Raw genomic sequence first — 16,435 nt, 5'->3', positions numbered from 1 at the left:
AACTTATTTGTGTCCAGAGTACAAGACTGGAAAATTGTATTCTAAGCAGTAAGTGGTAATTTTCTATCAGACTACCTCTGTGTATCTCGAGCTGTAATCACAGAGCATTGTCTGTGTTTCTCATTCCCATTGCTAACTATTGTTTTATTGACAAAGCCTCTCTGAAGATTGTGTATCCTGAGATGTCTCTCCAGAACGCTGATAACTTGCGGTTCATATGCAGAGAGCATACAGAGTACAAATGAGAATTAAGCAGTATGTGCTTTGCATTGTTAAGATGTGTTGTTTGGGATTTATCCAAGCTAGGCTTATGATTGCCATATGTGGACTAGCAACAGATGCACATAAAGGTGCTTTCCAAGGACAGCAAACAATGGCAGATAAAGCCTGTGTTGATCTATGCAGTTTGTGTTGGATCATAGCTACCCTGAGGAGTGGCCAGCCAACATGTGGCATTACAGGCTGCCTGGCAGTTCTAGAAAATCAAGTAAAGGGAAAAAGGGCAGGATTGGAAAAACAGTATAAAACTGGCTCAATAAATTTTGTTGCCGTTGAATTTAATGTGACTGTGCCAAAAGCAAAGCAGTATGTTTGTTACTACCACTTTTGTATTATAACTGTCTTCTCTAACAGTATTATCCACAAATGTGAGCTGAATTTTACTTGGATTTCTTTTAATTTGGATTTTACTACTTTCATATGGAAAGAAGTTGATTTAGCGTAGTAATTTGCTTTGAGTTTTTTTTGTTGATTTATTTGGTTTTGTTTGCTTTGTTTTTAAAGAAATGCAAAGTGTCTTATGAAGAGAGACTTAAATCTTATTTGGATATTTTTTTAAAGTAAATCCAAGTAATAACAAAGGCAATATCCTTTCTCCAGTGACTAGATTTTTTTCACTCCACTACACCACAGTCCATTAATTCCAAAATTAGCTAATGTTAAAAGAAAAGAGTAGTAATGTTTGTTAGAGCAGAATTTGTTCTCATCTTATGGTAACTATATAAGCACAGGGGAAAGGACTTTAAAACTTTGTGAAGAAATAATTTTAGTAGCTGTTTTTACCCTTGAGGCAGAGCTCATGCCTCTTAACTTGTGTAGGGCCAAGGCCTTGATTTTTTCAAAGGTTTTGTGTTGTTGGATTATCCTGTTTATATTGCTTGTTATTCTTAGCCAGAAAGTTAGCTTGGATTTATTTTCTGTGACAAATGTAATGGAAGGAAAGTAGTAGAAAAACTTTTGCACAAGTTGATATAGTGTTAATGACAGGTAAATCTTCATTTCATCTTGGTGTGCATCATCTCTTCACTGAGATGGTACCAGAAAAAGGGATGGACCAACTGCTCCATTTTTATAGCAGTGCTGGCTTTGAGTTGTGTTACATTGTTCCTTACATCTTTTTTGCTTTTTTAATGAATGACAGTAAGGCTAGTACTGTATGTGATGTAGGAGGAAAGTGATGAATGTGATTTTTTTTTTCATTCCTCTCAGGCAATAGTCTTCTCCAGTAGGAGGAAAAAGAATATACTTAGATAATGTTATTCATGCTGTTGGATTATTGTTTGTATTCTAGGATTAGATTAGAGTCAGATTTTTCTCTGGATTTCAGCCTTTCCTAAGGCTCCTTGATGTGTGCATTGGTGAAATTCACATGTATATTTTATTTACTCTGTCCTTGTCTGCAGAATTAAGAACTTTGAGTACTGTCTTCATTTGTTACTTGCTCAAGTTTTGCTTGGGAAACTATGAAAGTGGTTGCAGACTGCATGAAGTAATGTGTTAGAGACACTGGTTACATGGCAATTGATATGTTTTGAGTGGTTCAGAATGAGTGTATGTGTGTCACAAGTCTAAAGCCACAGTTGTGAACAGTTATCATTAACAACGTTACTTAAAACTTCTGGAAATGAGGTTATGGTAGCTTCTCTCTAAATTATTTCTGTTTTGGGACTATTTCAAAGAAACAAAGGGGTATGAACAGGAAGAATAAAAAGGATGAAGCATAGAGGTTTGCAAATAAGGAGCTGTAGATGTAGAGATCTATGTTGCTGTTTCCCAAGCCATCCTCCATCATGCAGGAGTTAGAGGAAGCAGTAGTCCGAAGTGCTCAGCCTGGGTTCAGGCTTCTGTGAGAAAACACAGCAGTGTGCTTTTCATTGACCTACAGCACTGGGGAGGGGAATGAAGAAATAGTGACACTTCAGCATTCTTTCTCTGCCAAAAAGCCTTAGGAAACTGTAATTGTTCCTGTGCAAACTCGCTGGATATGGTAAACTTTGTACTTGCTTCTTGATACAACCCATCTGTTCAACATCAGCCAAACTCTGCCTAAAATGTGTTCAAAAAATTAAAATAGTTCCTCAAGATTACTGGTGTTGCAACCCAAGCTTTGCTTGTAAGGCAAAAATGGCATTACAAGCAGACTGTGCTGACTGCCATATCTAAAACACAGCATATGTGGTTTAACATATGATAGGTCTACCCTAAGTTAGTATAAACCGTGCCCCAAGACAAGTTCTTAAATTGTCTTTCAGCCTACTAAGAGACTTTGATATTTTCAAATTCTTCTGGCTCACTAAGCAGTCAGTAGCCATACTTCATTTCTAGAATGAGGTTTTGGCACTGTAGGTGCCTGAAGTTGAATTGGCCAGATACGTAGTTTGTCAAAATTTGTTGAAAAGTTTTTTGTTGCAAGATGCTGCAACCTAAGAGCTCACTTCTAATTTCTGACAATTGCTATAAATAATGAGAGTAAATGCTAAATTCAAGGTGGTTTTATTGTTTTTAACAGGTTTTTTTTCCTATATAACATGTAACTGTGTGTTTACATAGACAATGTATATGATACATAAAATGCATCTCAGCACGGGTAATAGGAATGAGTTAAGTTTTGTTCAAATATCTGTTCTGAGTTTCTGGCAGACTACTTATTATAGCTAAATAAGCAGAAAATGCCCTGTGGGTTTCTCACAGAGAATTCTTCAAGAACATTTTGTTGCTCATTCACATGTTGATTCAGAAATATTGCACATAATTGCACTTTTTATCTCTTTTGGGATACAAAGATTTTCTTGTGTTTTCTTGCTGTACTGCAGAACATTTATTTTGCTGTAGTCTTCTTCCTTTTTAAGAAGAAAAATGCAGGCAGAATTTATACAACAGAAACATTGTCTTTTTCTTAGGGAGTGCTGTCCAATATCTCCTCCATCACTGACCTCGGAGGCTTTGATCCTGTTTGGCTCTTCCTAGTGGTAGGAGGAGTTATGTTCATTTTGGGATTTGCAGGATGCATTGGAGCTTTACGAGAGAACACTTTTCTTCTCAAATTTGTAAGTAGCTTTTGCAACTGTGACATTCCTCATTTATGTAGCATGCCATGTTGTCTGTTCTGTTTGACTGTGTTAAGCTTTTAAAATGTATTTTGGAGAGGAAGGTGTTATCCAATGTCAGAGTACCATGAAATCACTTAGCTTTTAACATATTACAGCTCTTCAGTCTCTGGTGCTTACTGGCTGTACTTTTTTAAAGCTCAAAACTATTGGTGGCAAGAACCATAACATGGAAGTACTGCTTTTCATATGCACGTAGCCTAACACTTTGCTTCCCTGTCACAAAAAGAGAGAAATTTCTTGTGAGAATCTGCATGTTGAACTTGGAGTCCATAACAAGCTGCCTGTGAAATGTGAGGGATGTAGATGCAGCAGTGAATGTGACCCATGTGACTTCTGCTGTGCCCCTCAGGGTACAGAGGGGGATAGGACTGTTACAATATCCTCAGTCTGGCTGATATACTCAGTCTGTGCCATTCAGCTTAAATGGAAGAGGCTTCACTGCTTTCAGTGCTGGGGAGGAGAGTCCAGGATGTGGAAAGAAAAATTGACGTTTTCTTGAACTCTGGGCTGGATTGTTGGTTCAGGAAGGAGCTTCTGGTATACAAATGCACCTCAGTATGCAGAACTTTTATTTAGCTAAGTAGCCAGGTTCTGTATTTTGAAAGACTTCCTCCTGTGACTTTTGCAAATGAGGGTATCAGTATCATGTTCACTTTTAGATAAATAGAAGATTTATAATAAATAAAATTCTTTCCTCCATTTCCAGAGATGGGCACAGCCTGTGCACACAGTTGTGTCTTCATAACCATTAACTGTTAATATGTACATGAAAAAGCTTCCAGTGAAATAAGTGCCTCCAAGTGACACATTTGGCTCCCACAGTAATGTTGTATAAGGGGAGGAGGCAATTGAGAGTCACAGTTCTTGAGGCATTTATAAAGCAGCTTGTAACACTTTTTTTTTTTTTTTGCTTCTTCCTTGCTTCTCTTAGCTTGCCTAAAATGAACCCATCTGCTGTACCAGAAATAGCTTCCCATACAGCAGCTGCAGGAGAAATTAAAAATGTATCTGAACACACACAGAGAGCATATTAAAATGAAACTCAAAGGCACAGTTGCAAAGGGGATGGACTTCCAGTATACCAGGACCCCTGTGTGGCTTAAAACAGTGTAGATTCAGTGGAAATGCTTAGAGAAAGTGGCAGATCATTAGTAATGCCTTTGGCATCCATTGCATTTGCATTAATCATAGCAGCCTCATTTAATTTTAATGTGGATGTGAGTCATTTCATAGACATTCCACTCCGACTTAGTCATTAATTAATTTCTGCTGTTACCAGTTTCTGCTTTGGCTGCTTAGGCGGGGCTTTGCCAGTGAGAGGATCTAAAGCAAAGTCATGTAGAAAGCATTTTACTAGCACTATTGGTTGTTTATGCCTTCTAAAATGTAAGTACTTATGTAGAAATTTAGGATGGGTTTTCAAGGGCCCTACACGTGGTGGTGACTAGCTGTGTATTGAAATTTACAGTGAATTCTCTTGAATCTCTCTGAAAATTTCAGTGAAATGTCCTAGGTTTCGATACTTGTTACCATTTTTGTTATTTGTTAGAATAGAATTAAGGTTTCTGTGTTAAGCTCCAATAAAAATGGTGTGTTTTTAATGTGAAATTTCCTATGTGCCAAAATGGCTTGAACATGCACTGAAACAGATAAAGCCTTATAAATGGATATAATTGTGAGCTTTGAAAAAGATTTGGTCATCAAGGAAAATAATTTTAGCCTTTTTTATTTTATTTATAGTTCTCTGTATTTCTTGGAATTATTTTCTTCTTGGAGCTCACTGCTGGTGTTCTAGCATTTGTTTTCAAAGACTGGATAAAGGACCAGCTGTATTTCTTTATAAACAACAACATCAGAGCATACCGAGATGACATTGATTTACAAAACCTCATAGACTTCACACAGGAATATGTAAGTTGGACTATGTTTATTTTTTTGTAAAGCTTACTTTTGAGAAATACCTGCTCTTGTTTTTAACTTTCCATCTGTTCTGTTCTTCAAGGAGCAACAGAAATATTCTAACATGTAGTGCTTTTGAATATATTTATATTTGTTTTTACAGAACTTCTGCAAGCATATAGTACCTGTGTAAAGTGCCTTTATTGATGTATGACTGAGTAAAACAAGATGAAGAGTTGGGGTGACTTCTTGAAGACTTAGAGATAGTGTGTCAAATGCACCAAGTTAAAATAATTTGTTGTAAAAGCAATCATGTCTGTTTAAGAAATTACTCCTTTTCTTAGCTTCTAATTTGGTCCTAAGATGAATGTTGGTGTAGTTTTAGCAACATTAGAAGTGCTACACTACACTGCAGAGTGGCAGAGGTATTTAGTTGGTCCAAATGAAACTACAATGTTATTTCTTCTGAATTAGGCTTAATAGAATTAGCCTAATGAAGTGGGCCACTTGTAGAGTTCTTATAGGACATCTCTAAGTGATGCCACATCTGCACTTGGGAGGGAAGAGTGAAACCAGTGGTGCAATTGTTTGTGCAGGTTAAGTTCTGTAATTTCTCAGTGTGTGTGAAGAAGTCTTGCACTGACTTTTACACACAAGGTGTGCCTGTACCTTCCCTCTCTAGTACTCAGTTCTGGCCTGTGTAGATGAAGTCCTCTATGAATCTGGCACTGTGTGGCTAACATGGCTAAGTGTTGGTTGAATTCATGTTTACTAATTTTTGTACATTCTGCAATTAAATTAATTTCAATGCTTGATTTGCTTCTCTAAACCTGGAGGAAGAATGGTAAGTAACAGGATGTGGATCCTTGCACTATTTTGAATCTTTTGCGAGAAGGTCACAGGTCACTACAAACTGAAAGTACTGGTCCACTTGTATGCAGCCAAAGTCTACAGTCCAGTTTTGCAGCTTCCTAAAGCTCTCTCCTAACTGGATTCACACTCAGCAAATAAGTCAGGGGCAGCATGAGTTGTGAGAATGAATTACTTCTTCAGCCATGGTAGAGTTAGTGCATGAAGACAACACATCAGGTATTTCAGAGAGAACTGCTACATCTAGAAAGAGAGAATGGCTATTCCAGTGCTTTTAAAAATGTGGTTGGTTTGTTGTGTTTTTTTTTAAAGTTGACATAGATGGGTTCATTATTCTAACTCCTTGAAGGCTGTAAACCATCAGTGCTTCACTGGTCTCCAGTCCATTCTTCGTATATTCAGCAAAACACATCAATTCTTTATGTGTTCAACATGTTTTGTCAGAGACTAAGCCTGCCTTTGGCAGATTTACTCATTAAAAGATTCAATAAAGGTGTTAATTGTGCAATGTGTGATGCTCAGGGAGCAGTGTGTTCACACTGTCCGATGTACAGCCTGCAGCCAGGCAAAGTTCCCCCAAACTGGCAAAAGGAGTAGCTATACCGGTGTATCCTTGGAGCTTGTTTATTTGAAAATCCAGGGCTTGTTAGACTGGACAGAATATTTATTGTACTCTTGGCTCTACTGTTCCTCAGGCCTGAGCTTGTAGGCCTGTGGTATTGTGTAGGCTTATCAGCTCACCCACAGGTTTCTCTCCAGAGAGCAGCATAGCAGTGTATGAACATAACTTTAATCACATGATAGCTTTGGAACAGCTTACACATTTGGAATGGTATTTTTAAAAAATGACAAAAATCCCCAACCTAACAAAAAAAAAACCAAACAGTTTCGATGAAAACAGTGGGAGTCTCAGATTTTGTTTTGAAAGCTTGAGGGAAACTGGCAGTAATGGTGCGTGTTACTAATGCTGAGATTTTCATTCTGAAATTTAAGAAGCTCTTCTTTTTTTGTTCTAGTGGCAGTGCTGTGGGGCTTTTGGAGCCGATGACTGGAACCTTAACATTTACTTCAATTGTACAGATTCCAACGCGAGTCGAGAGCGCTGTGGTGTGCCATTCTCTTGCTGTACTAAAGACCCTGCTGTAAGTGATGGTCTAGAGGGTAGGATGGGTCTGCTGTTCCAATTGTAAATAACTCTTCAAGATTTTCCTTTTTTATGTCTGGAAATTTAGCCTAATTATTAACTTCTCACTGACATGTATTTTTTTTTGTTCTTGCAGCTTAGCTTAACCACTAACTTCTGCAGTAAGCAAAACTCAAAGGATAACTTAAGTCTTCACTGTTTGTGGCTTTTATTAGAAAGAGAGAACTATGGGCTTGGCTGAACATGCATATTAATTTTAGCAAGTATAAAATGAGAAGCACTTAATGAGTTGAAGGCTGTGAGCTTTCAGTTGAAATTCATCAGAACAGGAACCCTTAAGATCAGACACTTTAGAGGAGGTATTATTCATTATTTAATGCAGTGTCCTGAGGCTGCAGCCATTTTGACCTAGTTTGTGCCAGGTACAGTAATGAATGACAGTCTGTGCCTTGAGGAACTGACATGTTTGCATTAGAATCTTGAGTTGGGTATGGGTATCTTTACATCCTCGTTTTTTTACCTTCAGAATTACTTCCTGTCCTACAGTCACCTGAAATCAGACTTGAAAGGTCAGAAATTGTTTGTGAGAGCAGCTTTTTTGGTAAATTTTCATGCCTTTAAAAATATTTATAGTTCTGGATCATCAAGTGGAAAGTGTTGGAGCCATGCATTGCTAATATGGATATAATAAAGAAGAGTAAAGTGAAAAGTGTAGGGACTCTACACTTTGCTTTTCACTTTACATTTTACTGATAGTGAAAGGCTTGGAACAGGGATGGGTATGTGCATGGAAACTGTTACGTGCCTAGCACTGTATACATTTGACTTCATATAGCTTGAAAGAAGCTGGCTTTGAGTGCTTGTGTTATCTAGCAATTCAGCTGTGGCTTTTTTTCCACCTGGAATGACTTATAGTTCCTTGAATGTATTAGTCTAGCACAGACTGAAGTTAGGCAAGTTGCCCAAAGGCACCTCAGGTGCTTCCTGCCTGACTAATGCAATGCAGTCAGTGCTCCTGGCATCCAGTTGCTGCTGCTCTGCCCCTCTCCTGATAAGGCACGACCACTTGCACGGGCTGGTTCTGGTTCCTCAGTAGTGAACGTGTCTTCACAGTAGTTTGAATTTGTCTCACAAACATAGCTGAAAATATTTCAATGGGATATTAAAACAAAATGTAGGTTAGGCTCATGCATTACCTTATGCTTAGGATTCCCTCTGCTGTTTGCCTATCTACCCACCCACTCACACAGAGGTCATCACAACCCAGTTTTAAAAATATAGTTGTTATAAAACCAAACCAGTGAGAGCAGTACAAGATAATCCTATAAATACATAATCCATCCTAAAGTTCTCTCTTTTTGTTGTGTAAATGGCTATGTAGTTTGTTAGGGTGTGATGCAGCAAGCAAAAATTTACAGATAAGTCTCATTCACTGTAAGGTAACAACAACCTTAACGGCCTGTAAAAACTGAAAACATTAGAAGTCATGCATATATGTAAAATAATTGTGACCAAGCTGTGATTGATTCAGTTACAGTGATAAACACAGGTTTATTCTGTGGGAAAGCAAATTTGTCCTTTTTAGAATTAGGTTTCATTATTGGACTGATGCAAACAGTTATGTGGATGCCTTATTGTTTTTAGTTTAGCTTGAATCAGGAACTGGTAAGTTTAAGGCAGGCTAAAATAAGTTTCTTGAAACAAATTTTGATTACTATAGTTCATTTTGATGTAGTTAAGGAGGTTGAAGTGTTCCAAATACCTGTACAGGCAAGTCTAGAAAACTTTTTTATATCCATTGCAATTTTTGTACCTTCTTTGGTTAACAAATTCCAAGGCTAAAAAGGCAGAAGACAATGATGAAGCAAGTAGGCATTTAATACAAGGAAGAAAACTTAAAATCCTTCTGTCAGAATCTTAGGTACTTTTACATCCTTTCCTTGTAGTCTGTGGCACTTAGATCCTGGAACAGAGACATCCATCTCATTGGGAGATACAAGTTACACGGATTTTGAATGTCCACTAGGGGAATCCACTTTGGGCAGCTGACGGAATGTGACTTGTTGGACTTCCTGCAAAATGAGGAAACAGAGGAGCTTTCCATGCTGATAGGAGATACTGTTTTCCATATGACTGCTTTTTAAAATCCATTTCACTGCTTGCCTTTCTCACTTCCCACAGTTTGATTAAATTGTGGTGTTTGGTACACGTAGATAAGATTGGCTGATTTTCTCACTTTCTTGAGTAGTCCTTCTTCTGCTTACTGTCTTTATATGATAAGCCAGTAACTTAATATTTTGCTGCCATTGTGGCTGATACCAAAAGTTTCATGCTTCTTTTTGTTACCATGAAATAAAGTAAAAATAGAGCTTCAGCTGCCAATGACAAGCACTTGTTCACTACAGAAAGTCTGCCAGAGCCTATTTTACTACCTGTGCTTTGGGAGTACTAAAGGAAAGGGAGTAGGAAAAAACCCTCCTTTCCCATTGGTATCAAGCTCCTATAAGAAAGATCAGTCAGTAAGAACAGATTACTCCATCTATTCTTTTTTCTTTCAGGTTTTTGGAGAGGAACTGTACATAGTTCTAGAGACATTCTCAGAAAGAGCTTGCAGCTTCTGCAACCAAACTGCCCCATGTCACCTCTTCATTCTGCACAGACTGAACTGTGAAAATGGCAACAGTACTCTTGGCATACTTTTTAGTACAGACAAAACCTTTTCAGCAGAATGTTCTTCCATTTACCACAGATGTTCCCCAGTTCCTTTACTTTACTAAATGCTTGCATCTGGAACATGGAGGGCTGGTTTTCCCAGTTTGCTGACTTGAGAGATAAAATTTTTTTTGACCATGTACTTTTGTTTGCTGCAAATAATTAATAGCACAGAGAGAAGGAGGAATTATTTTTTTATTAAAGCAATATGCTAACCAAAGTTTGGGTGATTGTTTTATTACATACAGGATCAACTCCAGGATGCTGGGAGAAGGTACTGGGGAGACATTTTACTGATTGCCTCTCTTCTCTCTCTCTCCTCTAGGAAGATGTTATTAATACTCAGTGTGGCTACGATGCAAGGCAAAAACCAGTAAGCTGCTTTTTTTTTTTTTTTTTTCCCCCTTCTTAATATGGTATGTTAAGGATCTGAATCCCTATTGGAAGAGGATATTATTTTACTGATGGTGTAGTTGAATGTAATTATCTGTTTTCTTCCCTCTTCTCCTTGGCAGGAAGTTGATCAGCAGATTGTTATCTACACTAAAGGCTGCGTCCCTCAGTTTGAGAAATGGTTGCAGGACAACCTTACCATAGTTGCTGGTATATTCATTGGGATAGCATTACTGCAGGTAAACATCATGTTCCCTGGAATGAGTTGCACAGAGGAATAATTGATAAAGTGAATATATGAGGGGGGGAGACTGTATATGAGAGTAGTAAATGCAGTGCCAGTTGTCTGTTTGTGGGTTTTAGCAGTGAGAACTAAATGTATGAGACTTTGTTTTAAGGAATATTTAATTTTTATCTACAGGGATGCATTTTTTTCTTTTCAACTCTCAGCAGATAGAAACTAACACTGTTAGATAAAGTTTATGTAGAGACTTTCCAGCCTGTTCAGACCTGCTGTTTCCAATGGTGCTTGAATGAACAGCAGAGAGCCTTTATGGTTGCTTTGAAACAAGACTAGAACAGTTAGTTAACTGGAACCCAGTGCCACCATAAAATTACTGGGGTTACAGGAGTTCTGCAATATTCTTACTTCTAAAACTTAGTGTTAATTTAATTTCTGCCTCTGTACTTTATTTAATATCTAAGCTCTTTATAATCAAAGGAGTTTGCCTGTGTGAAAAGAGTTGTCCAATGCTCCAAATGAATAAATTGTTGTCTCTTCCAGATATTTGGGATATGCTTAGCCCAGAATTTGGTTAGTGACATTGAGGCTGTCAGAGCCAGCTGGTAAAACTGCTGAAGTAACCACAACAAGACACTGGACAACCGAAACCCTCTGAAACCTCCAGTGTGTCACTCCGACACCAAGCTGTATGGACATGGGTGACAGGGAAGCCTTCTCTCCTGAGCAGTCTCAAGTCTAAGTTCCTGATATTGCAGTGAACTTGTGTTTCTTTGGGGTGGGGGAGAGAAGAGTGGGCTATTGAAAATCTGCTGCTCACTGACAATTTTTTCTTTTAAACCACCACTTTGAAAGCTGTTGAGCCGTGAATCTCTACTGTATTCTTGATTTTGAGTAACAAGTGGACACTTTTTTAAATTGGTGTGTTCAGTGAGACAGAGTTGCGTTGTTGTAGTCTGTGGATATGCTGTTTATTCTTCATGTCATGAGCTCTTTGATAGCTGCCAAATATTCCTGAGATGGTCTATCTCTTCACCACTCTGTAAAGGAACAATCTTCTTGTTTTCACAGCTAAACATAGCTACAGGCCTAAACCCATGAAGCAGGAAGCAACTTTCTATGCATCTATTGTACAGTAAAAGAAATTGTTTTTAAAACAAGGGAATTTTTTTTTATGCAAGCTTCCAACTATCTCCCTATAGTACATTGAGGTTGGAATCAGCAGAAGGGAGAATTGCTTAATTTTGTCAAGATCTTTCTTCCTTCTCCACCCTTGTGTGAAGGGAAAGGAGTTTTATATTTGACAAAAAGGGTTGCTGCCATACCTTTGGATATCAGTCTCTTAAGGCAAGGATGGGATATGACTGTATAAATGTATGAAAGCAGTGTAGATGTTGGGTCCAAGTGAAGAATAATATTCAAAGAATGAATTATATATTAACTTAAAAAAAGTCAAAACTTATGTATCTGATATGGCAAAATCTTTTGTTTCTCTGAAATTTAGTGTAACCTAATGTATTTAGGGATCTCACTAATATTAATGCTTTGACATACTTGTGCGAAGCTTGTTTCTTTGGTCTGTTCCTAGTTGGGGCTTTGGTCTTTCTTTTTTTCCCTTTTTCTTTTCTTTAATTCTTTTTACCTGCATGAGCTGTGGAATAAGAATCTGTGACACTCCAGTGCTTTAAATATGTGCATAAGTTTTAATTCAGTCTAATCCAAACTTATTTATTGATAAATGCATGTGATTAGGGAAAGATCATATCCCATTCTCTTGGAAGTTGGAGAGAACAGTTTTTGCCAGAGTAAATGCTTACCTCCAGTGACCTAATCTCCATCTATGGAGATGTGTCTCCCTTTCTTGCTCTGAAGGCAACAAGAGCTTTCTTGAAGCAGCAGAGTAAAAGTCTTTAAATAGAAGCATTTATTAGATCAGTTAAGATAGACCCTTTTGAATTGGACACAAGAAAGCAGAATATGGAAAAAAGCACAAACAGTAGAAGAAGACTTCAATCAGGCTCCATCCAGCTTAGCGCTTTTGATTTGTTCTTCTTCGCCAATAATAGAGAACCTAAAGACCTGACCACGGCTTGGTTAATTTATTGCACTTTGTATAAATTTACCATGTTTTATGACCCTTCTCAGTATCTCCATACCAGTACTGAAAGCTGTGGTCCTGCTTTGGTCAGACAGTGGCAAAGGGTGTGTGTAGCACCTCGGTAAGGACGTAACATCTTTCTGAGCTGAGTTTCCTGAAACAGGAGGTATATGGAGTAGAGGAGAGGAACACATTGCTTTGAAAGCTCTCCTGTTTTGGGGGATGGATAGAAGGCTGATCTGATGACTTTTCAAGGGCCATTCTGGTCCTGTGACTCTTAAACAAATGAACATATGTACCCTTGCACATTATGCCTTTCTGTGCTTTAGTTGGCTGTGGTTTTTCTCCCCTCTGGAGGCTGGTGATGGGTACGCCAAGTGCTTCACAGATGCCTCAGACAGACCCGTTGTCCTCCCATCTTTGAGCATTACCTCATCCTCTTCTGGTTAACTCCCACTGACTGGCTCTGAATCAGGCAGCCTCCATATCCTTTGGTATCTGCTGTTAAAGGCTAGCCATGACTCAGAGTATTTTTAAAGCCTTTCAAAGTAATTATAACTCATTGTCCTTAATAAAGTTGGTTCCACCTCAGCACAGTGTTATGTTTTTCTTAGCCACTCCTTGACTTGAGGAGTTACTGGTTGTTTTCCCCTGGAGGGACATAGCATTTTGCATGATAGTAGCAGGACAGACAGATCATCAGCACCAGTGTTGCTGCACTGAGACAAAATGGTGCAGGGAGGAATCAGGGGAGTGGGGTTGAGGAAATAACCCCTCCACCAAAGAGCCTTGATGGTGATCCCAGGCTTTGGTTTGGAGGGAAAACAAAAAGCCTAATTACAGAAACATTCCTTGTTGCCACTGATCTTGAATACTGCTGTTGCTGCTCTGAGCTTCTGAAGATAGCTTCATTCTTCTACTTGAATCTCTGCAGTTGTACTGTATTGGCCTTCTGTCTTGTCATGCTGTTCTCTGAGTTCCAGTCTGCTGGCTGTGCTGTTGGCAGTGACAGACTCATAGGAGGGTAAATGCTCCAAGCTGAGCAATTCTTGTTCTCACAACTTGCACGTCTACACACAAATGTGCAACACTTTGAATCCCGGAATGACTGACTGTTCTTAAAAAAACCACTAAATAACTTACTTTTCTAGAGCTTGTCTTTTTTGTTGCGGATGTTGATCCTTCTCCCTCCCTTGTTCCCAAGAGATACTTATTTACCCATTTTTGCATTGTTTTGATGGATGTGCACTGAATGTTTAGGATTAGCTGTCTGTTACACATTTAAATCCCACTTTTTTGTCTACAGATCGGGTAAGATGTCCTAGAAATGTCCCATCAACAGCTACTCAGCAGCTTAGGTGTCCAGTTTGGAAAGCTTGTGGGAGGCCTTGGAAATCAATGTATTATTGTCAGAGCCTGGGAAATACAAGCAAACTTTCTCCCGGGAAACTTTTCTAAGTTCACATGAACTGCAACTAAAGCACAACTGCTGGCTACATGGGCTTAGTGTCTAAAGCAATAAGATGTGGTAGGCACTAGGATTCCATGGCAATTTCTAGCCTGCCTGATGTGGTGGTGGGGTAGATGTGAGTTCAGAGATCAGTCTAATTATCTTTAATGTGCAGTAGTTGTTCAGAAATTTGTTGTCAGGCTTATGGAGTGGGAAACAGCTCTGTTTACTGAGTAGTGGCATTACTAACGAGGACTCTGGTAGCTCAGCAGCAGCACTGGCTTTAAAGCTATTTCCATATATCCCATTGAGCCCTGCCAGAGGGCATCACAGTCCTTGCTCCTCTGCTTTCTAAATACCCTCTGTATTCACAGGCCTTTCTGTTGTTTGGGTTTGTTTTTTGGTTTTTTTTAAATTTTTATTAATAGCCTAATGGACAAATGTTTGATTAATCTCTTTGTGTCTGTTTTGGTAGCAGTAGGATCTCTATGCTTAAAATCCATAATTTTGATTGTGCCCCTTAGAGTTTGAAGCTGTGGGGGTGCTTGCTCAAGTGTACTCTGTCCTGAAAGCCTTCTTCTCTCCCCTTTGAGAGAGATGCTCATTGTAGTTCTGGTGTGTAAATAGTGTTTGAAATGTAAATAGTAGCATGCAGATTAAATGATTCTTGCACATGACTGCTTTTCCCCCTGAAAGTGTTTATTATGGAGATGAAAGGTGTCTGCCAGGAGAGTTTGCTGGTGAGTTCTGAGTGGCTGTCTGGGCTGTCCCTCGCCCTGATGGAGCAGCAGGAGCGTGTCAGCTGCCCATGCTCGCGTGTCTACCCAGTGAGTGGGTGGCTGCACCTGAGGAAGGTGAAGCCCTGGCCATCCCTTTGGGCCCTGGTTAGTGGCAGGGCCTCCCTTGCCTTTTCCCTTTGCTGCCTGGCATTCGAACAGCATTAGACTATAAAGTGGAGAGTAGGTGGCAGAACCTCCTACCAGTTATGGGAGGTTGCCATCACTTGTGGCAGGACTAAATATGGTGCTATAAGAACTGACCTGGACATCAATCTGTGTTTTCAGTTTTTAGAGATGCCCTTGTTAAAATTGGTCTTGATTAATATGGCTGCTTATGAGAGAAACTATTGGCTGAATTTTTGATTCTGTTTCCCTTCTTGTTGTGTATGTATTTTGAGTGCATCGAAATAGCAGTTTTGCAAAGGACTGTCCTTGGAAGGACAGTAGACCTCAAAAGGCGTCATGCACTGCTGAATGTCCCAGTTCCTACCATTTTTGTTTTTTCTCTGCATCTTTTTCAGATACCTGTAACAGGTGATGAAACTGTGTAAAACAAATGAACCAATACTACCCCGATCCATTAGCTACCAAATTTGCCCCTTGAAAAAAAGAAATAAAAGAAATCTGTCACCCTTAACATGCAGTATACGAAGAAGTGTTGTACTACTAGCGTGCAAGAGGCAGCACTGCTAGCTGTCTTTTGTGTTTTGGCAATTTAAGTGTGTTAATAAAAAGCTCCATCTATATGTGTGTTCATGTTCACGCTCTGTACGTAATAGAGATGGACCTTGAGCTCTGGGGAGATTGGGATGTGGGTTTGTGACTCAGAGCCGTTTCTGATACTTATATTCCAGATAAGTTCCAGCTGAGTCTTTCTCTTGTTCATCTGAAGGTGTACAGCAAGGTGTCAATATTTACCCTTTGTGTATCATTCCTTTTTATACGAATGTATTCTCTTGTGTTCCTTTTTTATCAGTTGTAAAATTGATTGTAAAAGCCAACTACACTTACCGATTGAAAGTATTGCTATAACAGAACTGCATGCCCAGTAGAGTTTGACTTGAGCTTTAGTTTTCTGATTTCAGACTGGTTCCCTTCAGTCTAGGAGAAAAGCATAGATGAGGTGCATAATGTATTACTTGTCATCTTTAGCATTAGACTGTGGTATTGTATCACATGCTGATCTCAATGGATGTAACTGGAGTCTACTTAGGAAGTTAATGCAACTTCCTGGTAATTCATTTTAAGCTATTGAAAATGGTCTTGGTCATGCTACTTGTGTTCTTGGGTTTTTGTTTTTTAATAGAGGCATTTTTTAGGAATGTTTTAATACACTTATGATGGACAATACAATAGTTTTAATAGTTGTGCAGTATTCTGTATTTACTTGAAGTAAATCATTTTATATGCAATTTGTTAGATAATTACGATTTTATAAATAAAATTGTGTGAAATATGAT

The 16,435-nt window shown here is 38.7% G+C and overlaps 1 protein-coding gene across 5 annotated transcripts in view; it reads left to right on the top strand.

Moving 5' to 3' along the window:
- Positions 1 to 16,434, top strand: part of TSPAN5 (tetraspanin 5) — a 98,851-nt gene extending 82,417 nt beyond the window's left edge. For 3 of the 5 annotated variants that reach the window (XM_015623978.1, XM_015623975.1, XM_015623977.2), the window contains exons 3-8: positions 3,180 to 3,326; positions 5,130 to 5,300; positions 7,175 to 7,300; positions 10,340 to 10,387; positions 10,530 to 10,646; positions 11,192 to 16,434. In XM_015623978.1, coding sequence (XP_015479464.1) covers positions 3,180 to 3,326; positions 5,130 to 5,300; positions 7,175 to 7,300; positions 10,340 to 10,387; positions 10,530 to 10,646; positions 11,192 to 11,257 — 675 coding nt within the window. In that variant the 3' untranslated portion in view covers positions 11,258 to 16,434. Of the gene's footprint in view, positions 1 to 3,179; positions 3,327 to 5,129; positions 5,301 to 7,174; positions 7,301 to 9,860; positions 10,235 to 10,339; positions 10,388 to 10,529; positions 10,647 to 11,191 lie in introns of those variants that run through there. The other 2 variants (XM_033513769.1, XM_033513767.1) reach the window with 2 other exon arrangements.
- The last annotated feature ends 1 nt before the right edge of the window (position 16,435 follows it).

This window comes from Parus major, chromosome 4 (genome assembly GCF_001522545.3).
Source record: "Parus major isolate Abel chromosome 4, Parus_major1.1, whole genome shotgun sequence".
Lineage (NCBI taxonomy): Eukaryota > Metazoa > Chordata > Aves > Passeriformes > Paridae > Parus > Parus major.
This window is presented reverse-complemented; position numbering and strand designations above follow the sequence as displayed.